At 33.6% G+C, this 25,719-nt stretch overlaps 1 protein-coding gene and 1 pseudogene across 1 annotated transcript; one reads left to right on the top strand and one right to left on the bottom strand.

Moving 5' to 3' along the window:
• The first annotated feature begins 5,699 nt into the window (after positions 1 to 5,699).
• On the top strand, positions 5,700 to 15,668 carry LOC120188966 (annotated as a pseudogene).
• A 657-nt stretch (positions 15,669 to 16,325) lies between these two features.
• On the bottom strand, positions 16,326 to 25,507 carry LOC120188648 (agamous-like MADS-box protein MADS3). Its single transcript, XM_039192059.1, has 8 exons — positions 25,164 to 25,507; positions 24,220 to 24,295; positions 23,796 to 23,857; positions 17,472 to 17,571; positions 17,197 to 17,238; positions 17,027 to 17,068; positions 16,816 to 16,949; positions 16,326 to 16,593 (listed from the first exon to the last, which is right to left on the bottom strand). Exons 1-8 carry the CDS (start codon positions 25,343 to 25,345, stop codon positions 16,506 to 16,508), a joined length of 726 nt encoding a protein of 241 aa, XP_039047990.1. The 5' UTR covers positions 25,346 to 25,507; the 3' UTR covers positions 16,326 to 16,505.
• Between the last annotated feature and the right edge of the window lie 212 nt (positions 25,508 to 25,719).

Raw genomic sequence — 25,719 nt, 5'->3', positions numbered from 1 at the left:
TGTACAAATATCAAATTCTTAGTACTGAATGCGATCTAGAGTTGAGCTAAGCTAAATGCTTCCAAACTTATCATCGAGCCAAACTTGAGAAGTCGAACACGCATTCAAGTGACATCTATGTCGTTCTGGTACTGATATAACACTAATATTGGTTGCTCAACTTAATATATGGTCCATAACTTTTAAAAACAGTACCACACTCATGATTATTTGGATTCCTTAATTAATCCAAGACATCTACTTTGTTTAGGCCATAAGGGTATTTTGGTCATTTTGGTGCTCAATGTTTTTCCATTCATTTCAAAGCTTGAGGATATCCATTCATTCTTGGGCTTGGTGATACTCTTGAGTCATTCTATTCTAGGGGTATTTTAATCATTTTACAAATCCAGTGTATTTCAATCATTTCCTTCCGTCCGATCTTATTATTTAGTCCAAACTTATCATTTACTTCAGTCATTTCTAACCATTCTAATAAAAGAGCACCATCTATAAACTATTCTTCATGTACTTACTCAATTCGGTAATTTCCAGGTTAAAAGTCTTTTCAAATGTTACTAACGAATTATCAGGAATTTTCTATAAAGGTAGGATCTCAACAATCAAATCAGTAATTTATCGGTTTAAATACAAATTCTCAGGTTACTTTCTCGTTCAGAGTCAACTCGAACTATTTTTACCTCTCAAAGGCATTTTCGTAATTTTGTAACCATATAATTTCGGTATTAAACTCTTAACAAAAATAATATAATATGGTGATCCTAAGGTTAATTGCTTTCCCAGATAATCTCTGAACTTGACATTATCTTTTATCAAAATTATAGAGTAAATTCTTGTCCCTTTTACAATATAAGGTTTTTCGTAATTTTACCTAATCAAAGTATTCTTATAACTTATCGCTTAAATTGTATTCGGTTCAAGTTCATCATATTCAAACAGGAATCATAGTCCAATCATAAACATTCATGAATTTATCCAATATCAATATGTTCCATAAAGCATAAAGATGTAATTAAGTATTACCTTGATTTTCGTGCCAAACTGATCGAACATAAAAATTCCATTCTAACGCCCTCGATCTTAATTTAACTTTCAATAATTCCTCAAATACATAACAATAAACATTTCATAAAAAATGTGGCTTAATTCCAAAAAACGGATCGAATCAGGTGATTAATCAGTGAAAACCAACTTATTGGGTTCGAATTTGGCGAAACGGACACCAAAATTGAATTGAGGACGTCGAAAAACGTCAGAATAGGTATACTCGGTCAAAGTCAAAGGTCGTTTAACGCCCGATCAACGCAGGTCAACGATCAACAATCGACCGTTTTACACAAATATCACCCTAACAGAAATTAATTACAAATTTAGCCACCTTCTACAAATATTTACAAAAATAACACCCGTGTTTTACACAAATATCACCCTAACAGAAATTAATTATAAAATTAACACCCCCTACGCGCAGTGGCGGTGCGTGAACAGTGATACGGTGTCAGAAAATTCCTGAAAAAATTCCTAAAAATTATTTTAAGGCATTTTGAGACACTTACCAAGCTCGATTCACAAATTTGAATGGCGGAGAGCTCGATTCCGAAACATTAGAAACTTTGACGTCTCACCCCTCCACGCGCCGACGTCGACGACGACGGAGAAACGGAGAACACCGTTGGACTCAGAACGATGTAAGAAACACGATGGTGCGGGAGGTGTCAAAAACGGATGGCCGAATCGACTTGAATCGACGAAAAACCAACTAAAATTGAGTTAAAACCGACAATACTTCCGATTGAAATTAACGACGAACGACGTCGATTCACAATGAGAGATTTAAGGGGTTTTGTTCATCGATCGATAACGAACACGATGGTGGTTTCGGTTCGTCTATCGGAGGTCGGCCGACGAGTAGATCGGAGTTGAAAGTCGTTGACTTGGTAGAGGAGAAATGAGAGTTTTCTGCAGAAATACAGGGGGAGGGGTTATAATTCATCCCATAAAAAATGGGTAAACCATGAGTTTAGACATTGAATTTCTTGCACTTTATAAAACGGTCTGCCAACTTTGAATTTTTTTAATTTAATCCTCAATTTTCTTCCAAAATACCAAATTAAATACAATACTTTGTAATTCTAAAATTTAGCCCCTAAATTGGGGTGTTACATGTATTTCCTTTGTATCTTCGGTAAACACATATGCAAAAACGTCTTGATGCTTTCCCTTACCCTCATATGGCATGTCAAGGAAAGATGGAATCACCATGGAGAAGATTGGCACTCGAATGTCGATAGTCTTCATTAGCTCGGGCGCAAAGAAATCCCAATAACTCAAAATCTTTGCGGCTGGACTCGATGGTGGTTTGAGTAGTTGTACCCGGACAAAAAAGTGTGTTGACACTATGTTTAGCCGACATTGGCTTCATCTTAAGTACACCTAAACAACTAAGCCATCTCAACTGGGAATCTCGAAGTAAGATTGAATTATGAAGAAACAAGTGGTTTAACTTTAAAATAAATATATCTTTAAAATTAAATAAATAAAAAAATTGAAAAGTTATGGTTTGATTTCATTAATTTTAAAATTGAAGGGTTTTAAAGAGTAATTAAACTAGAAAAATTAGAAGTCAAAGTTTCATTTTAAAATTGAAAGGGTCCTAAAATATAATTAAACAAATAAATTTTAGGAAGGTAAGAGCTTAATTGTTATGATTTTAAAAATATTAGTTACCTAAAACTAATTAAACACTCAAAACTAGGGGGCAATTGCCCTCCCACCTCCTACGTAGATTCGTCCCCGCATCTCAATATATTTATTTTCTAAAATCCAAGTTTATTTTAACATATACATTTTGGTATTATGTATATTCCCGTTTATTTATATTAGTTCTACTTAGATTTTAAAAAAAATTATATACGTTAATGTTTTAAGATTTTGAGTAATATATTTTTTTAATATTATAATGATTTTACAGAATTTCCTCATCTTCTTCCCGCTGCCTCCAAGATTCTCTTGCATCTTAGTCTTCGTAATATGGTATGAAAGAAAAGGACAGAGACACAATTTCAAACCTAAATTATGGCACATTTAACTAATGTTCGGTTCAATGTTTAAACCTAAAATTCACATGCAAAATTATTTGGTAGCTTACAGATTTCACTACTACACATTCTTTGCTAAAATTTCAGTTTTATGCTTTTAGAGAGAAGCACTTTAAGAAACCTATAAAAAGCAAACTAAACTGATAGTTTAGAAGCGTATTGTTTTTAGAAAATATTTTTCTAACTAGAAATAATATTAAACATATATTTGAAAAACAATTTACCACAAAAAAATACTTCTGAAATAGAATACATCTGTTTCACAATTAGGGTTTAGGGTTTCATGTACTAAGATTTATGTTTGAGTTCAAGCTTAAGCTTCGACTGAACCAAGTCTGAGAATATTTTGAATTTAAGTTTTTTAAACTCGAATTAAGATTAAAAATTTTGAACTTGTGTGTTTTCTAATCGAGACGAGCTTCAATTTTTTTATTTCAAGTGTGAGTTGAGTTTGACAATTTAAGCTCATAAATTTTTGAATTAATAGAACTCAATTTCACATTTTTAAAGTAGAATATAACTCAAGAATATTCATTACTCATTATTTATAACCCTGTTGGGCCATCAGAGTTGAAAAAACCTTTCGTTTTCAACCTTTATTTCAAAAGCTTCTTGAAAGGGTATTCTCGTCTCTTACCCCTACCCCCCCCCCCCCTTCCTCCCAAAATAATACCGCTACCGTTATCAAGGTTTTTATAAACCACTAAGAAGATCTTTCATTCACGCATGTCCACAAACACATGTTTCATGTTCATGGTTTTCAACATTACTGATGTTTTGTCACGCCACATGCATATATCCTTTCATCCCCATTTTAGCATGGAAATTTTACCCACTTTTTTTCCTCTTCGTTTGGGAGGTTATGGAAGCAACAAGCACGAGCACTGCGCCCATGCAGTTGATGGGGGAATGTTTTACGAGTCAAAAAAGGAGGCACAGTAGTTAGTTCTTGCCACGGAGTTGGTTATTTGCAGTCTGATTCTGGAAATATTAATTTATTTGGAATGAAGGGGAAGACAATAATCTAATGATGCCCGTTTCGCATTTAATTTCATCCTCGTTTTGTCACTCACCCCTACTTCCCCACATTTCATGTGGGATCCATCGACCTTTTCTCTTTCCTTTCCCCCTCGAATATTTGGTTGTCAGAAATGATCGATTGTTTCGAGCCATTGAATCAGAAAGAAAAAGAAAGAAACAGCAAAAAGAGTGTTCAAATAAAATGAAAGATCCTGTGTATCTACTTCTATTTGACATAACATGATCTCTCCAACTTTAATTTCATCTTTGGTTTAACTTACATATTCCATCCGTTGATGAAAACATGCATGTGACGTGCCTCTTTTGTTTAATAAGATATGTAGAGGCAATCCCATGTGCACATTTTGATAAATCCATGGCCTTTGAAAACAAAAAAGAAACCACCTTCTTCTTTGCGCTTCTGCAAAAATAAATAAATAAACAAATCTTTAAACTTGCATGTAACAAGAAGAACAAGTCTATGAAAACAAGATTTAATTCTTAATCTTGAGTAGTTTATTTTTGGATGCAACAAAATTGTGCTGTTTCACTTATGTTTGAAGATTCGAATTTTTTTTGATGAATACAAAGAAAACAAGGCTTGTTTGAGAATTATATCCAATTACCTCTTTGAGATCAGTCCATTCCTATGTCACATTTCATGTATTTTTTTAATAGTATAAGGTGATTATAAGATAATATTTGTTCATAATTTTCTTAATCAATTGATTATGCATATACATCCTATAAACCCAACTGGTCAAACCTATGACCTCTAGAATCTTTTATAATTGAAGCTAAGTGATGAGTTCCTCTCCCTGTATTGAACAGAGTGATTGGTGCAGGAACTCACCAAGTTTGAGATAGATACACATAATATAATAATTAACCAAGTACTTTTTGATGATGAAGGTAATGCTTACTTTCACACTACTCTTTTCGTCCCTCGAGAATCGTCGCTTAAACGAAAATCTTACCATCAATCGGCCTGTTTTTACATTCAAGACGTCCAGTCCAAGCTATTAAAAGCCCGGATGCGGATGCGACAGAAAGAAGCATTTAGTGTAGCTTATCCTATAGTATAATATAAAACAAGAAGTTCGACCAAGTAATTAAATGCACCTAATTAATCATTCAACGATGTTGGCATGATCTCGAGTACGTGTATATTTTGGACATTGACGGCGTTCATGATTTTGTGGAAGTCAGGTCCACAAATCCGATTATCCTCTCCTTGTTTCTACCTTTTCTGAGTTTCTCCTTTCATCGATCCTCTCTGGTTTTCTCAGTACCTTAATGACCCGCCGCTAAAATTCATGGTCTTCCACATCATATCGAACCCCGAAACCTGTGATCTAACATCCTCCAATTACAACTATTTGAGGACCAGGACCCAATTTTAGCTGCTAACAAAGAGGCAAACCTAGGATCCCCTGCTCTCTCCATTTCCAACTCATCCTGAACTTTCTTCCATTTTCATCTGCAGGATTGAGTCTACGGTTGAATTGGAAAAAAGGGTTTCATTAATTGGGTATTTGCTAATCTGGGTTTTTCTAAATCTCCAAATCTGGATAAGATTCACATGAATTGGCTTGGGAGTGGCTCAATGAGCTAGGGTTTCAAAACCTTTGATTCTGTTGCTTCTTTCTTTCTTTTGTTTACTTGATAAAGTTTGTGAGAATCAATGGAGGCTTATAAGACATGGGTTAGGAGGAACAAAGACTACGTACACTCTTTGGAGTCTCCTGCTAATGTAAGCCTTTCTCATTTTTTTTATCTTTCTATATTTACATAAAGTAAACTTTTGTTTTCCTTGTTTTAGAATGTAACACCCATAATCCGTATAATTATATCTATACAGATTATAGATGTCACACGAATTTTTCGAAAACCATTTGCAATTTCAAAAGCGATTTAAAATTTATTTTCTTAAAATGGTAAATGATATTATAAAAATATAATATCATAAAAATCATGTTTCGTTATAATAAATTTAATTCAAAAGATTTCTTTTGAACAGTGAATACTGAACAGTGTATAGTGGGGGAATTGGTTCCTGTAGCAGGGGAATTGGTTCCTGTAGCAAGGGAATTGGTACCCGCAATCTGGAAATTCTCTTAAAACGTGGGTACTGTTCATTGCTACAGTAACTTCCAAAAATACAAATAAATTCATGAAAATTCCATTTTTTGTTTCAAACTTTCAACAAAACAAATTGAACATTATTAATTACATGTCACTATCTAAATCAAATTCCATTATAGGATTTCTTACTGATATTGAAATATACTCCCCGATGCTTGATGTCATTCCGAACTCTTTATTATACTCCTGGCTTTTTACCTACGATTGAAAATCATCACACGCTAAGTATAAATTTAGTGAGACAATTAAAACAATATACAGTGTAATACAATTCATGCATGATTTTCAATATCAAATTCAAAATGCCATAAAATCATGTTACCAACATATCCAATATTTTTTTCCATGATCAAAATAAGATAAAATCTCTTACCATTTATCCCATAAGCTCGTAGGCTTATTTTACCAATACACTTACCATTTAATCCCATAAGCTCGTAAGCTTATTTTACTAATATACTTGCCATTATTCCGTAAGCTCGTAAGCTTATTTTACTAATATACTTGCCATTATTCCGTAAGCTCATAAGCTTATTTGCATGGTTATCATTTATTAACCAATAAACCATAATCCATAACCCATAGCATAATTGTATGAGGAACCCGGTATAGGAGTCAAATGTTGCACCGAAGTGCTGAGGTCGAGCTTTGCTCACCTAATAATGCACCGTAGTGTTGAGGTCGGGATTTACCCACTTAGTACACCGTAGTGTTTGTACCGTGTCTTCACTAAACACTAAGGCCTGCACTATGTGCCTTCTCTAGACACTCTAGTGCTACCTAATATGCAGCTGCTAGACTCTGTGGCATGCCATTAATACCACTGATCCTCAATAACATACTTGGGCATATAGTCAATTTTATTCGATCCATCCATGGCAAAGTATATCATTTAACATTTGGCAGTTCATACCCCATTCATGAAAAAAATCATATATGTTCATGATAACATCATATACAACAATCAGTGATCAATGCATTTTATAATCAACCTCTAACATTTTTAGAATATGTCAAATATATGATAAATGACATAAATATCATGTCAACATAAACAATGTTGACTTATCGCAAGTCTTCCTGATGATGTATAAAACATCCATGTATAATGTCATGCATGTATTGCACTCACCTTGACACTTTATAATTTTCCAAATTTGTGCCTCACTATTGTCCACAATAAACCCACTTGACTTGCTTCAATCGCAAATCAATCATAATCTGTATAATTCACAATTTCATAACGATACATATGTTAGTATTTTACTAACATAAACATATTCCAAAATAACTCTATAATATATTTGATACTCATTATCTATCAAAATACTTAACTCTTAATAATTCCTTTTAACATTGGAACCAATTTTTCCAATTTACACAAAATGGTCCTTTACCATTTTATCACTTAGATTCTTAATACTAATAATTCCAGCATTGAAATTATTTCCATTCAAATGCTTCTATAAAAGTATAATTACATTTAAGTACCCCAACTATGCAATTGTTGTATTTAAACCACAAATCTTTTCAAAATTCCAAAAATAATCAAATTTCACATTCTAACACTCATTTCAATTCCCAAACAACAATTTCCAGCATAGTACATCAATTATACAACACTTAAACAACAACCCATCAATTTTCTAGAATTTACAAATTGATCCCCAACTTTTCAAAAATTACAAAATGGTCTCAAATTTTTCTAAAGCTTGTAGAATACTTCCTTCATCATTTCCAACTCATATATAATTTTTTCCATAATTTTTCTCACTCAAACCATTCATGGCCGAAATTTAAAGAACAAGTTGTAGAAAGATTAAACATGTTCTAATCATCTTTCATGCTTGAATATGAATCTATTACCTCACAAACATCAAGATTCATCATCAATTTCGTGATCCCTTATATGAACACAAACCCTTAGATTTGGGATCTTTGCACACCAGCAAGATTATCATGCAATATTGGTACCAAATGATAGCGTTTTTCACATATAACAATTTTCTATTTACAACTTACTCAAAATCCTAAGTAATTTGCTTGAAAATTGAGTTGAAGTTTTCTCTCACCTTTGAAGAACACCCACGGTAGCTTGGAGAAGAAGATGAGCTGAAAATGCTCCTCCATCATTGATACTCTAATATTAAATAAATCTAGCACATGACTTAATATAGTATAATGGAATTTTTTATTCAATTCAATAGGAAATTCCATTTTTGCCATTAATGAATCTTCATATTTACCATAAAACCATGACAACTCATCCTTATCATATTTCAAAGTCAAAGATGAATTATTTTAACTTTTAATTCCACAATTACCCTTGAATTTTCAAAATTTACATTTTAGTCACTAAATTCCACTGTTTCGATTAAATCTGAAAAATTGTACATTTCCAAACCAAATTTCTCTGATCCAAAAATATTAAAATAATATTTCCAACCATTTTATAGCATCCTTCAAATTTTTGTAAAATTCCAATTCGATCTGAATTTTCAATTCCTTACCGAGCTTTAACCCTTTTCTAATTTTTCTTTACTAAAATTTCAAATCCAAAAATATAATTTCTATAAAAACCCCACTCTCAAGAGTAAACCATATATTTATGGAATAAAATTATTTTTAGGAAATTTCTCACTTAATTCCCTAAACTTTTTTCCAATTTTCTACGTTGACCATCAAACTTTCAAAATTTACATTTTGGTCATTATCTAAATTTTTGGGGTATCACATGGAAGGTTAATTTTGATATTTTTTATATGGTTCTTGGTAAATGACTTATAATTCTGTTTTTTTAATGTTAAGGTGCATTGAATATATTATTTATGCTTATGCTTTAATGTAAAAATTCCCATTTTGCATGTGTTTTTAAGATATTGGATGTGAAACCTCAATCCTGCTAAAAACCAAAAAATGAAATGTTATTAGATCAGTAAGAGTGATGATTATCTGTGGTTTTTGGATTTCTCAATTAGTTGCTCCGTGAAGATTTATTATTCTTTTACAATAGTGGATAATATATATTCCAACTCCAAGTCAAGTTTAGCTATTTGGATTATAATATCCCTTTTGGTTTTGAATGTACTTTTGACTGTGTTGTGAAATCGGAGTGTTTCTATCTTATGCTGTTATTGAAAATTGTTGTGCAGGGATTGACGTGGCTTCTTCCCGATCGGTTCTCCGCTTCAGAGATAGGACCAGAAGCAGGTTTTGTGTAACTTTGGTAACATAGGCTATTTCTTGATTGCATAGAAATTGATAAGAGTTACCCCTCCCTCAACCCCGACTCGATTTGAAAGTAATCATGTAATTGGTTTCTGTTTAGAATGACACGAATTAACGCATTGAATGTGTTGTTTAATTAATTCTTTTTAGGCTCCAGTTAAATGTAGCACTTCCCCACTTCCTTTGGTCCTTTGGCTTGTACAAGTCAGTGTGAAGAAGATCAAAATGTTTCTTAAGTTGTGTTATCTTTTTCATAGAGTACTCACACTTTTTTAACCTATTGAACTATTTCGTAAATTTACGCAATAACTGCAATTTTGGGAATGGTCACCGCCATCAACAAGCATATAATCGATATTGCTCATTCCGAGAGGCATCCTGGCTCTGTTATGTTGCGGAATACGGCTATTGGATAGAGCAAAATCGCAATTGATTATTTGAGAAAATAAAGATGAAGATAAAGAAAACACAAATTTTACGTGGAAAACCCCTAAATAATATATGGTAAAAACCACGGGCAAAGATAGAAGAGTTTCACTATGAGAAAATAGGAATTCCAACTTCTCTCGATCTAACAAGGAGAAAATAATAACAATTCTCTCTTGATAAAAAGGAGAAAACAACTCTCAAGAAAACTCTCTAAATTCTCTAGTATTGGGAGAAAGCTAGAATGATTTGAGATGGTTTTGAAGCTAAATGTGTTAGGGTATTTTAGTTGAAGCTTAAAGACTAATCTTGTAAATACCCTAAAGTACAAGGACTAAATTGGATAATTTTTCCTTGCCAATTTTCAACCAAAATGTGCTGCCAATTTGGACCACCGAATTCATTCACTTTGCAGCTGCCAAATTTTGACTTGGACTTTCAACAATCTCCCACTTGAAGATTTGATTAAAATAATCATATCTTCACACCATTCTTTTTACCTTGTACCTCTTTGTTGTATTCCAATACTCTTTGCTTGGATTCGCCAAGTATCGACTAACCACTCCCACTGCTAGTGCAATGTCTGGTCTTGTGCATATCATAGCGAACATTAAACTTCCCACTGCCGATACATACGGTACTCGAGATATCTCCATCCTCTCTTCTTCACTGCCAGGACTCATACTGGAGGATAATTTGAAGTTAATAGGAAGAGGGGTAGAAATTGGCTTACAATCTTGCATGTTGAATCGTGACAAGATCTTCTTCAAGTAATTCTTTTGTGAAAGTCAAATCTTCCTATTACTTCTGTCTCGGTGAATTTGCATCCTTAGAATCTTGTTTGTTGATCTCAAGTCCTTTATTTCAAATTCCCTAGCCAATTGTGCCTTCAATTCTTCAATATGATCTTTGTTGGGTACTGTAACCAACATGTCATCCACATACAAAAATAATATAACAAAATCGTTATCACCAAACCTCTTGAAATAAGCACAAGGGTCTGCATTTAGTATGTTGTATCCAAGACACATAATGAAGGAATCAAATCTCTTATACCAACACCTCGGCGCCTGCTTTAGACCGTACAAAGATTTGTTCAACCTGCAAACCAAGTTCTTTTTTTCCCTTCAAAACCTTCAGACTGGATCATGTAAATATCTTCTTCAAGATTTCCATGAAGAAAAGTTGTTTTAACATCTAGCTGCTCTAGATGTAAGTTTAATGTAGCACACATTACCAAGACTACTCGAACTGTTGTTAGTCTAACCACAGGAGAAAAGATTTCATTAAAATCAATACCTTCTTTTTGAGCATATCCTTTGACCACCTGTCTTGCACGATACCTCTCAACTTGATCGTTACCATTTCGCTTGATTTTGAAGACCCATTTGTTACCAATTGGCTTCCTTCCTTGTGGTAGTGGCACAAGGACCCATGTATTATTTTTATGAAGGGCTTCAATTTCTTCTTGCATCGCCATCATCTATAGTGAAACATCTGAGTTGTTTATTGCCTCCTGGAAAGTTGATGGCTCACCGTCCTCTGTTAAAAGGCAGTATACAATATTTCATTCTATAACATAATATGAGTACCAATTGGGACTTCTTTTCACACGATCTAATTGACGAGTTGTTGGAGCTCCAGAACTCTCTAGTTCTTGTTCACCATGTATTGATTCTGCTTCAGAAGAATCTCCTTGTTCAAACTCATTTTCCACATGTATCAGTGTAGTCTCTAACTTTTCAGTACTATCATATTCTTCTTTTCTTTGTAGTTTATCTTCTACAAAGATAACATCCCTGCTGATGATCACTTTGCGGGCAGTGGGATCCCACAAGCGATACCCCTTTACAATATCATCATACCCCAAGAATATGTATTTCCTGGATTTTGGATCCAACTTTGAAATTTCTTGGGAGTTGTACATCACGTACACAATACTTCCAAATACATGGAGATTTGAATAATCAACTGGTTTACCAATCCACATCTCCATTGGTGTTTTCAACTCTATTACAGCTGATGGAGTTCGATTCACCAAATAACAGACGGTATTGACTGCTTCTGCCCAAAATGATTTTTCTAGGCCTGCAGCCCTCAACATTGCTCTTTTTTTTCTAATAAGGTTCTGTTTATCCGCTCTGCCACTCCATTTTGTTGAGGAGTGTTCGCCACTGTGAACTGTCTTTTGATGTCTTTTTTTCCTGCAAAAATCATCAAATTCTTCACTTGCGTATTCTCCTCCATTATCTGTTCGGAAACACTTGATCTTATTTCCAGAATCAAGTTCCACCCACGCTTTGAAGTTTTTGAAAGTTAAAAATACATCTGACTTTTTCTTAATAGGGTACACCCAACATCTCCTGGAGTAGTCATCAATAAATGAGACAAAGTATTTTGCTCCACCTAGGGATGTAACTGGTGCTTGCCATACGTCAGAATGAACTAATTCTAGAATATTTTTGCCTCTAGAACACAAAGTAAACGATACATTTGTTAACCCTGAAAGTAGCTTTTACTTCATAAGGACTTTCATTCCTTGTTCTGACATGTGTCCAAGTTTCTGATGCCATAGCATTGCAGAATTTGAATTACATGAGACAACAGAGGCTTCTACTTCTAGCAAAATCTCTCCCTACAACATATACAAGTTTGCTGCTATCTTTTCGCCTTTCATCACCACAAACACTCCACGTAACACCTTCATGATTCCTTTCCATGTTTCAATCTTGTTTGCATTATTATCGACCAATCCATAAGATAATAAATTTTTCTTCAGGCCTTTCACATGTCGCACATCTCGAACAACTTTAATTGTTCCATCATACATATTCAATTTGATGGTTTCAACGCTAACGATCTCTAAGGCATGATCATTGCAACTATACACAGATCCTCCTAAGATAGATTAATAATGATGGAACCATTCTCTTCTTGAGGTCATGTGATATGTTGCTCCCGAATCAATGAGCCATATACCTGTAAATTTCTTCCTACCTTCCATGGTGGTTGAAACTTCACAATATAGAGCATCTCCATCATCTGAAGTGTTTGTGTTATTGCCTTGTGGATTGGAGTTTTTACCTAGACTCCAACAATCCTTCTTCAAGTGACCCTTCTTTCCACAGTTGTAGCACTTTAAATTCTTCTTGCTTCTCGACTTTAATCTACCATGTTTGTGACTACTACTTTGGCCACGTTCTGTTGATCTCTCTTTCATAGTTGTCAACGCTTCTGCTTATTGCAGATTTACTTGTTTGTCTTCCATGCTCTTGATTCGATTTTCTTATTGTAGAACAACAAATGCATTGTCATCGAAGGCTAGACTGGTGACATTATTGTTTGTTAAGTTGATGATGAGTTGATCATACGAATCAGGTAGACTTTGAAGTAAAAGTTCATTACGTTCTTGTTCTCCTATTGTACATCTTAAGGATGTTAGCTGAGAAAATAAAGTGTTCAGTGTGTTTAAGTGCTCCGTTACTGAAGTAGATTCTGACATCCGGAGAGCACACAATTTCTCTTAAGGAAAATTTTATTGTGCAACGATGTGGCCTTGTACAGTTTGGTGAGATGATCCCATATCTTCTTAGTTGTCTTTTTCTCCACAATGCTTGACAATACTTCATCTGGTAATGCTAGATGAAAGTTTGTCATAGCATTCACGTCTATCTCGTTCCATTTGCTGTCATCTGTGAAATTTATCAGCCTTTCACTGATAGCCGCTAGACAACCGTCTTTCTTCAGGATGACATTCATCTTTAATTTCCACAATGAGAAATTTATCCCATTAAACTTTTCAAAATCAAATTTCGTTGTCATAGCTTCTATTACAGATAGCTCCCACTATTTCATTATCGTGAATAGTTCTCTGGAACCTTCAAAGAATGAGTAATATCTTGTTACTTTCTTATGTTGAAGGATCCACCTTTTGGTGGCAACCACAAAGACAATAAGTAGATATTGCACACTCAAATCTGGCTCTAATGCCAATTGTTGCAGAATACAACTATTGGATAAAGCAAAATCGCAACTGATAATTTGAGAAAATAAAGATAAGATAAAGAAGACACAAATTTTACATGAAAACCCCCTAAATAATATAGGGTAAAAACCACGGGCAAAGATAAAAGAATTTCACTATAAGAAAATAGGAATTACAACTTCTCTCGATCTAACAAGAAGAAAACAATAACAATTATCTCTTGATAAAAGGGAGAAAACAACTCTCAAGAAAACTCTCTAAATTCTCTAGTATTGGAGAAAGCTATAATGATTTGGGATGTTTTGAAGCTAAATGGATTAGAGTTTTTATAGTTAAAGCTTAATGACTAATCTTGTAAATACCTTAAAGTACAAGGATTAAATTAAGTAATTTTCCCTTGCTAATTTTCAACCAAAATCTGCTGTCAATTTGGACCACCGAATTCACTCACTTTGCAGCTGCCAAATTTTGACTTGGACTTTCAACATGCCGACCCTTCATCATTCTGTTATGGGTTGTGCATATATGCACTAAAGGACTTGGAAACTTTGGTTGAAGTTGTCACAGAGCAGTACTATGGTGATAAGAAATGGAATTTCATTGCTGCTATGGAAGCTATCAAGTAAGAAACCACCTTCGATTATATGATGTATGACACTTCGAATCTTCACCTAGGCTTTTCCTCCTAATATGTTTGGAGTGTGCCTTTGCCTAATAATTTTGTACTCGATGTAGGGTGATAGTCAGATTAGCTTTATTCCAAAACAGTGGATATAAGATGCGTCTTCATGGAGGAGAGACACCAAATGTTGAACAATGTTCAGACGATACAAGTTCACAACATAGAATTGGAGGTTTCCTTGGGCCCGGAGGTCATCATCATAGACTTGGTTGGTTACAAAACAACCATGGGCGAAACCCGTGGAATATTGAAGGGAGGGCATTGTCTGCTTTGAGCAGATTTGGAGAGAGTGCTAGGACGATGTCTGACCCTACATGGGTCCGGAGAATTCAACAGCAGCATGCGATTATGGAGCCTTCAAATGATTATTTTTTCTTAACATTTCACGATTTGTTACTCGTTATGGTGAATTGATGAATGGGGAAGCCTGTTAATTTTTTGCATTTTATTTCCTTTTACAGGTTCAACTATTAAAAGGCTTACTCTGTCCATGATTTTGTCAGAGAAGGGTATTAATGGAGCTTTATTCGTTCTGGGGGATGTCTTCTTTATTACAAGACCACTGATATATGTTTTGTTCATTAGAAGATATGGAATTAGTTCATGGATTCCTTGGTTTCTTTCTCTGTCTGTTGACTTTGTTGGATTCGGCTTTCTATCTCATGTAACAAAGTCCAGGATGGTTGAAAGAGAGCAAAAGTTCCATCTTTCTGCCTCTGAAAAGGATGAGGTTAAGAGTCTTTAGATGTTTACAGATCATTCATCAGCCTTGCTTAATAATTAATATTCTTACACACTAAAACTATAGCTGTGCTGATACGAAGTGTATAATCCAGGTCAAACGACGGAAACTGTTGGGCACTTTACCTCATGAGAGAGAACCATTCTTTGGCAAGTATACCAGGTAATTGATAAAATCATCGCAAAGTTGCTTTGTAATATATGCCGTTTGTTTGCTGATACATTTCCTATTGGTAAGTAACTTAACAAATTAGTGCATGTTTGTTGTTCAGGCAAAAGCTTGAAAGCACTGAAATTGGAGCCGGTTCCTTTAATTGGGACTCTAACAGGCGCATCGGGCTGATCTTTTTTCCTTTAAGCTTTTGAATATAGACATAATTGCATGTAAGATAATTGATCAGACTAATAATGTAAGAAGAAACTAAAATGTTATATTTTAAACTTTTGGCGGGAAAAATTGTCGAGCTTATAATGGGGGCGCAGACGAGGTACACGTATATGTCGGGATCTTAAGAATACAGCCACAAGAAGTTGTGGTCCATGATTTTGTTGTATTCTTTAACCATACCAAAACCACACAATTCTTAGTTAACTGAGGAATCAATTTTCTTTTACTTTCCATCTGAATCAAATTTCAATCATGCAAGGCGGGCAAGAACTAGAAAACAGGAGTTCATATGTAAGAATGGAGCTGGGGTCATATTAGTGTTGATTCGGATCTCTCTCAAGTGTTGTAGTGTTTGATCCATGTAGCACATAGATTTCTTCTACTTGTTTGAAGAGTTTTGGTTTGAGAATACCTGTTATGCAAAACACAATACAAGCTAAAGTACATAGCTGGAATTCTTGGCATGGCATGAAAAAAAAGAACATAGAAATCAAGATTCAAAGGGAAGAACAAACAAGATTTTAAGGAAACCAAGTAAAAAAAAGAAAAAAAAGCAGTGTACAAATTCACAAGAGATTTATATGCGCAGGGTACCATGTTTAGGAGTAGTGCACCAAAATAACCTATTTATAAGGGCTGCAGTTAGCCTACAAAATAATCTTGAAGGCTCCAAATGGGCATTTTAGTGCCTGAAATAAAACAATTACAAGGTACATACATATATATATATATATTTAGAAAGCATAAAATCCCAGATGAAATCACAATATAATTTTTATAAATATTTATGTTTCAGATGATCCATCCGTGGATGAAGTTGGCCTCACCAGCCATGTCCTTGGGGGCTGAAGATCCTTCACCCTCAACATAGTGATGGTACCTGTTTCAATAGAACCAACTTTTCAAAACCATGAATGAATAGAAAAAAATGTTTGTTGCTGCTTTATATGGTTTGGGTGGATGCAAGATTTTATGTTAGTGGGAGAATTTATAACATTTTAGGAGTGAAAACAAATTATCACTATATGTAGACAATAATTCATGAGAACCTATATATTATATATAAAAGAAGGTGCTAGATGGTGTATATAATAACTGTTACCCTATTTGCAAAACAGGTTCAAGATCACATTCCATGGGGTGTGACGGAGAGGTATGCAGAGGAAAGTTGTCAGTTGCTGCACCGCAACTCCATAAACCTTCCATTGTTTTCTGGTTTTCTCCTTCTTCCTCGAGCTGAAACCCAGATGAAAGTATTTAGGTTATATTGAGCACTGTGAAACTGCAGAGATAGGTTGCTAATCAAGGTTAACCTTGTTTTTCAACTCTCTGTTAATGTCTCCAAGCTGAATCTCCTGCCAAAAAGATGAAAACCAAGATGAGACAAGTAAGACCAAAGGTGACCCACACATTCATCGCCATGGGAATCTAATATTTGGTGAAACCGACGTATTGGAATAGTGCATATTACTCACTTAAGTACCTTTTTGCGTAGCTCTTCCATTTGCTCGTTCAAAATCTGCGTCTGCAGTTTAGAACAGTAAAGAAAAAGAGTTTTGTTAGAACAGATTTTTGGTGAAGATCAATAAGAAATGTTTTCACAATTTTAATATTTAGACTGCCATGAAATTCATATGAACAAACAGGAAAAACTTAGTAGAGCTTTCTTCTTTAAGAATCATTAATCAAAAAAACTTGAATATGGACTGCAAAATGCATTGTTGACTAAACTCTAAGTTAAAGATCACATGTAAGCACCTTTCGTTGTCTAGCCATTGCAAGAGCTCCTTCAAGTTGCTTCTCAAGGTTTTGCAGTTCTTTCATATTCAATGGTCCAAGATCTTCTCCAAGCAATTGCCTGTTACACATTAAACATATAACGAATTAACGTAAGCATGATCATAATTATTTACTTGGATGGAAGTACCTCACATTTGGATCGGAATTCAAATTAGTTCCTTTATTATTAAATGGTTCAATTTAATTATCGTGGTCGTGGGATCGAGTCTCACAGTGGGTAATTCATAATTGCCGGAGGTCTTCCACGGAAGTTGTTCTCAACCTAATGTTGGGGGCAGCCTATTACCCTACCTCCCCTTACCCCATTACATATGAGAATAGGATCAATTAATTTTTTTTTTCAATTTAATTATTGTGAATTATTTTAACGTAAGCAGTTATTAACTTAAGCATTATTAATGATTTAGAAAATAAAAGCAACGATAAAGATCAAACATTCAGTCATTGTCTAAACTGAATACCAAAAATTAAATGTTGTTACACCGTCGTTATACATATCAAAATTTTCTTTATTTAAAATACATAAAAATCTAAAGATCTTCTAAACACTACAAAACTTAACTGGATGGTATACAATTACTTGTGTTTATAGTCCTTATGACTAGATGGTATTTTAGTGGTTCTCTTATCAAGAACCACAATCACTCATGCCACCTTTACACGTCCACCATTACTACACAAATGTGAAAGTGGGAACACGGGGTAACAAAAAGCGTTAACGTCCGTGAATCCGTTCCATCATTCTCCTATTTTGTTTGTATTACACATAAATATTTAAAGTTAAACCATAATGTATGAATCATGATGATATTTCTTCTTCGAATTGAATAGTATCTTCTATGTACCATCATATTTCATGTCTCAACGCTTTAGCCTACATTTATTAGTGAATAAACTCAATGTTTATTCCAAATCCAAACCTTATTGACTTTTCTTGAAATAATCAAATAAATATGCATACAAATAAAAGACGAGAAACATTAAACTATATATATATATATATATATATATATATATTTATAATCCCTCTTACAATGAAAATTTATACTATGTGAACAATCTCATAGTGAAACTCTTAAATTTGTGTCGTGACATGTCCTTAGCCAGTGGATCAACTAAAATCTAATTAAAGTGATTGTACTAAATGATCACTTCCTTATCTTAATACGTCCCCAACCTTATGAGTATATACCTAATGGTAAGTAAACTTCTATTCTTATTTTCTTGTCCACAAAGACATGTGAATTGTCACACTATCTTATTAGTGGGTTAGAAATTGAATATATAATTCTAAGCTCATAAATGAAACTCCTTAATCATATTCATGTAAGGTAACCTCAAAACATGAAACTCAACCTCCATAGTGAAAGTAATAGTTAACGTCTACTTGGCACCCATCCAAGATACAAATTCGTTGAAAAGTATGAAATCGTAACATGATGTTGATTTACATGAATCAACACAATAAACTAAGTCTGAATAGGAGTAGCCAATCACCTCCAAATTGGTTGATTATTTGTATGTAAGTATGCAATTCTTTGTCCCTTTAAGATAGCTTAAGACTTTTTTTTTTTGTAGTTCTATAGTAGTCAATACATGGATTACTTCGATATATTTCTAACGTTCCAACTACAAATATAATGTTTGATCTTGTACAAACTTGAGCAGACATCAAGTTTCCAACAACAAAAACATATGAAATGTTTTTCATTTTTCGTCTATCAAATTCGTTCTTAGGGAACTGGTGCAAATTTAACTTATCACTTTCATGATAAAAGCAATATTCAGTGAGTAGTCTTTTATCTAATTTTTTTTAAAAAATTTTGTTGATAGATATTTCTTGAGACGAACTTAGAATATCTTAGTGTCTACCATGATGGATCTTAATATCAATAACAAAAAATGCATCATTCATATATTTCATATTAACATTTTTAGAAATAAATTGTTCATCTCATGTAGCATACCAATATCATTTGTTGCAAGTAAAGTATCAATGATCTTATTGATGCATTTTGGCCTTCCTTTTTTACTTGGCTTGGGTTATCTTTTATTCTCGAGTAACCATCGGTGCACTTTTTCCTATTTCTAATGTGAGTTTAGTCTCTTCTTAACCACGTGGACAAAAGCTCATAGATAGACTACTTATCTTTTTATACTAATGTGGAAGAATGTTGAATAAAACATATTAAAAAAGGTTTCAACCTCAAGTGTTTTTAATTGAGTTGTTGAATCTTCCATCTTGTAGATTTAGTCACATACAACTTTCTCGATAGTAAGCTTCACTTCATTCATGATTAGGAGGATATGCCAAACAGGGGATAGTTTGGGAGGATATAGACCAAAGGCTTGGCTTGTCAACACAAACGAGGGAGGATTTTTTTATGCTCAATTCCAGACAGAACCGAAGGTCAAAGGTGGGGAAAAATAAAAAATATAGCTCTCTGCAAAGAATTCAATAGAAGTATGTAGTCATACAAAGAAAGAATAGAAACTGCAGAATCAAGAAAAATCAAAATAAGGTGATAAACGAGGAAGAAGTGTCTGAGCTAGAAGGAAGATCTTTATCTGATTCTGACCTACAAGCGAGGTGGAAGAGACAAAAGAGGGAAGCGAAGGAAACATTACAGCTTGGCAGAGAACTGGGTATACAATTTAAAGGCTCAGATGAGGTTCTGGTTCGGGAATTTACAGCTCTGGAGGAATTGGAAGGCGAGTCACAATATTTTTCTATTGAATTTTAGCTGAAATCAGTGAAGGAAGAGTCAAGATGAGGAGACTATCGTGGTACATAAGAGGATTTTAGTGTTCAGATGTTGTTGCTGTATGAGTGTGAAAAGATGAGACTTAGTGGATCTTGTAGCCTTTGATGAAATTTGTTTTTGGTTCGTTAGATGTTATGAAGTAAGCAAATTTGAAGCGGGTGGTCTATAAGGGATTGTGGATCACGTATCTGTTTCTGTTACTGGTTTGGGGGTTGACGGTGCTTGTCTTTGGAAGTCAAATTAGCGTGTAGGTGATAGTTTGGTTATTTTGGGTGTTTTGGCTTAAGGAGTCTGCGCAATCACGGTTGGTCTGCTGCTTTGTTGGGAGAGTGTGTATGGCAAAGAGTGGTGTTGTTAGTCTCCAGTTATATAGGCTAATTGTAAGGTATGGCTCATAAATATACCGGTAAAGAGGACAGGGGATGGAGCGGAGTGAGCGAAGCAAACATCAACTTTTCTTACAAAGAAAGTCTTGTAGAGGGGGTTACGATTATGTGGGTTGGGGGTGCGGGGGCTGCGCCCCGCGATACGGTACAGGGTTAATTTTGTAATTATGTACCAGGGTTTTCTATTATAAATAGAGATGTAACCTAAACCTATTATCATTGAATAAAAATTTTCTAGCGCCGCCTAGGCACCGAGGACGTAAGCACATTGCCGAACCTCGTTAAAATTCTTGTGTTCTTTCGTTTACTTTGCCCGATTTATCAACACTAATTCGACCAAAATCTGATGAATGATGGTGTAGTTCGGGATAGATAAACTCGAGAGTTGGGGCTTAATTTTTAGAAGATCCTTTTGAGAAATCTAATTCCAAGAAGTGAAAGGGGGCAACAAGAGGGAGCAATTCGGATTTGTAATCTCAACTTTTTTATTTTGATAGGATTTCATATAGGTTGGCTTATTGGTTGGATATAGAAGTTATGCAGAAGTCAGAAGCTTGGTGGTAAAGCGAATTACTTTGGCTCCCGACCTGGTTGTTAATATGTTAGTTTTCTCTTCATTAGTATGCTGGCTTTGTTTTCTGTTAGTTGGGTTAGTTTTTATGAGTGATTTTAGAGAGTTTTTGAATTTCATTCGTATTTTGTTCATTCCTGCCTATTTGTCATTTTTGGGTATGGAATGGTACCGAGGGTGTTGCTGCTGTTTGAAAGAAATTAGGATTCAGATGTGTGTAAAAGGATTTCTGTTACTGAATACACAGTCAATGGGGAGCTTTGTTTTGAGTCATTGGGAGGGGATCTTAACTAAGAATCTACTGGATAGAGAAAAGGCATTGTTTCACGTCCTAAATGAGCGAACTCATGTCATGGTTTTGAAGTGTGATGTCCCGGATAGGTTAGTATGGTCAATTGATAAAGCAGGCCATTGTTTCATCAAGTTTAAACTGCAGGAACTCTCTCAGGTGTGGTGCTTGGAGTTTTGGTATTTGAAACAATTTAATGTTGTACAATGTAAGGGTGGGCAGTTTGGTAGATAATTGGATTTGTCTGAATGGATCAATTGTCTGTTTTGTTGTATTCGTTTTGCTAACTTCTGGTTGGTTTTGTACCTTTTACCTAGTTTTGAGCACTCTTTTCCTCCATCTAGGTTAGAGAGGTTTTTAACGAATCTCTTAACTTAGGTTTGTTGAATTATTAATAAAATTAAATTTGTCGAGAAAAAAATTCATGATTAGGTTGTTGACCAATGACTTCTAAAAGTTTGAACTATTTTTCTCATAACAATTGAGACACGAAGATCAATAAGAACCTTACACTAAATGAACATGATACTCAAGTGATTATTTCACTCTCATTTTTTCATATGAGAAATCATCAATTTGAGTGTTAGTTTAAATTATATGTGGTTCAACTCTTCTTATGACATGGTCAATATCGAAGTCCTTAAAATGAGAAAGAATACTTTCCTTCCAAAACTTAAAGTCCTCATTAGTTAATTAAGAGACATCTATTCTATTATAAGATATATTCATAAGTTATAAAATTTTAAAATAAATAAACATACATGTTTCACACAAACCATAATTTATCAATGTAAATTATGGAATTAATGAACTTAGTGACATAAAAATTACATGCAGGCTAAAATTCTAATTCTAATTTAATCTTTTTATAATAAAATTATTATCTATATTTTTTTGATAAAATTATTAAATGTATTTTCATAACTCTTGTGAATAACTATAAAAGGGATAATAACTTTACACATGTTTAGGATCATTAGATGAGTGAAAATAGATGTTTGAGATTAGTTGTAATAAATGAGAAGATATTCACCTGAGGAAAAAAACAAGGAGTTAATCTCAACCATTTATATTTACTCTGCCAACGGTCCTAAATCTGTGTAAAACTAAAAGAGTTTTACATTGTGTAAGTAGATCCTAAATAAATTATTTCATAATTTTTCTTAATAAATCACGCAATGGGATTTAATACATATGATTTATGTATGTGAATTTTAATTTTGATAATTTTATTTAATTGAAAAAGATATAAATAGTCTTTACCTAAATAAAATTATGAAAAATATTTAACTAGATATTAGTTCTAAAATTTTATTCAAGATCGTTGCTAAGTCGTTATACATCATCTAACCTTTATAATCCTTATGAAATCCTTAACGTAATAAATAATTTTATTTAATTAAAATTATTATAGTTAATTCTCTAATTAAATAACATTATTCAAATTCCTAGGCATGTATTCTAAAGTTATATTGCTAAATATAATGCACCTAAAAACTTTTGTGTACATGGAAAGCAAATAATTCACACACAACAATAATATGTTATAGTCTAGGAACATGAAATATTTAAATCATAAAGTTTATAAAATTTTCACTAAATTATACATATTAATTTTAGAAATTATAGTTTAAGAAAATCCAATGATTTTGTACAAAAGTTTACAATAAAATTCTCGAGAAATGTTTCAAAAATTAATTCAAACAAAAAAGTTAATATCATCATTTTAAGTAAATTTTATAATTATTAAAACAAATAAGACGGAGATAAACCAAGTCCAGATACCAAATATAAGTATAAATAATAATTTATAACATTAAAATAACGAAAAAGATTAAACATAAAATACCTTGAATCATTAGTTAAATCGAATATAAAAAAAATCAGATCTTACACCATCATCGTGTACGTCAAATTTCACTTGGTTTAATATCATTTTTTTTCAAAGATAATATAAACACTAAAAAATTTCATTAAATATAAATGAAAAAATTGCAATTTTATGCTGAAGAAGCTTATTAGCAGATATTATTTATAGTAGTACTCACATCAATAACCACCATCACTCATGCTACCTTCACACGTCCACCATGTGTCCAAATGTGAAAGTGGGAACGTGGGTGCCGCAGAAACGTGAACGTATCAATTATCCAGTAAATAGTTGTTGAAAATTTGTCCCTATAGTAAAGGAACCTTTGCTTTTTTACTTGTAAATTAGTAGATATGGTTTTGCTAATCCACATATTTGAACTCCCAAATGAAAAACCAAACCTTTGAGTGCGTTGCAGTGCCTCATATTTTGCCTTCAACTTGATTACTTCTTGGTACCAACTCTGCATTGATAAGCAAACACAACTTATGAACCAAAGGAAAGGCCACTGATAATTATTCCCAGAAACGATAAGCATGCAGGGTAAAATGTTGTAAAAGAAATTACCATTTGATTCAAACTAAGGTAATAAAAAAAAGTCCATTGCTATTTACTCAGATTTTTACCATCAGTAAGGAACATAAAGCTTCCACAAGTTAAGCAGCTCAAGATCAATGTTTTACGAGGAGTAAATAAAGACCCTTTTCAGCATTCATTAAGAGAATGTTGTAAAAAAGAAAATATTGTTCTTTCAGATAATTTGGATTCGAGCAATTAACGGTGTATAAGTGTTATTACATATTAAGAAAATTTTTGAATAGTAACCTGGGTTTCACGTTCAAGCCTATAGTCTTGAGGAACAATGCAGCAACGCTGGTATCGTTCAAGGGTCTTGCTCATACTGCCATAGAACAAATAAATGGTGAAAAACAATAATAATTTGCGAAAGAAATACAAGGTTTTTGTATTTTTAAGCATAATCATGATGACGTTGCATGCAAGGGATTCAAGAAAGTGAAAGCAAATTCATCGAATGCAGGCCTCAAATGTTTACGAAGAACAAGAATTTCGATTATTTAAACTTTGAAGTGGATGACGTTCAATAATTATTTTTGTCACGGTATACCTAATTAAAGTGAAAAACTTTATCCAACTGGCTCAAAGCAAGGTTGAAACTTTACTGCAAACAGCATAAATATGACAGTCCCAGAAACAAAGCTGTGTTATTTTGATCAGCTAAAAACTCTTCACTTCAACTTTATAAAAGACATTGGATTAAGCTTTGCACCTTAGCTTGACAAAGTGCAACATAATCTAAAGAAACCAAGAATCAAACCCAAAAGTTGTGAATTTTCTGGGACAAGGGGTGTGCTTGATTTTACCTCATAATCCAAGCATTACATGTGAAAATGGAGCACTGAACTCAAAAGACAAAAACCATTTATGGTTTTGTTTTCTTTAATCTTTCATCTATTTGGTGCTATATTCCAAAACTGACAAGTGAAAAGATTAAGAAGGCCAAAGAACCAGTTTAGAGGGAAAATAAGTTTTTTCCCCCCTGTACAAATGAGATGAAACGTGTTAATCTATCACTGGAAAAGAAGCTTGTAAACTCAGGTTTCCTACACATGAGTTAAGCCAAGGAAAACCATGAGAAAATAACAAATCCAAGGAGAGAAATTCAAGTGATATATACTGACGAAATTAACCAGAAAGAAACATGTAGCAGATTTTGAGTATATATATATGTTTAACGTAATTGTATATACCCAGAGCTGCTAAACTCAAAGAGCTTGCCACGATTAGAGAAGATGATAAGGGCGATCTCAGCATCACAAAGAACAGAAAGCTCGTAAGCTTTCTTGAGCAGCCCATTTCTCCTCTTAGAGAAGGTGACTTGTCTGTTAATCTTGTTTTCTATCTTCTTCAGCTCCACTCTCCCTCTCCCCATATTTCTTTTTTCTTCTTTCTGTCTGGGTTTTCAAGTTTCTTTGCTTAGAACAATGGGACTTGGTGTTTTGGTCTTTTACAATAAAATGGAAACCCCTATATTATTTCTTCATTCTCTTTTCAGTTTTTCTTTTTAGCATTTTTTTTCTTTAATTTTCTGGCTTTCTCGGTTTCCCTTTCGCTCGTGTTAGCACTCCGAGTTATTTATTAGGGTAGTAATGCCCCAACTATTATTTTTATTTTATTTTGGGGTTTTTAACTATTTCTCTTTTCAAAATTACCTAATATTTAATATTGGTTTCATTTTAGTCATCAATCATTAAAAAATTAACTGTTAACGTAGCATTTTTTATTTTTCAATAATGATGTGACGCT

The sequence above is a fragment of the Hibiscus syriacus genome, unplaced genomic scaffold (genome assembly GCF_006381635.1).
Source record: "Hibiscus syriacus cultivar Baekdansim isolate YM2019G1 unplaced genomic scaffold, ASM638163v2 tig00116951_pilon, whole genome shotgun sequence".
Taxonomy (NCBI): Eukaryota; Viridiplantae; Streptophyta; class Magnoliopsida; order Malvales; family Malvaceae; genus Hibiscus; species Hibiscus syriacus.
The sequence above is the reverse complement of the archived record's forward strand: the minus strand, read 5'-3'. Positions and strand labels throughout refer to the sequence as shown.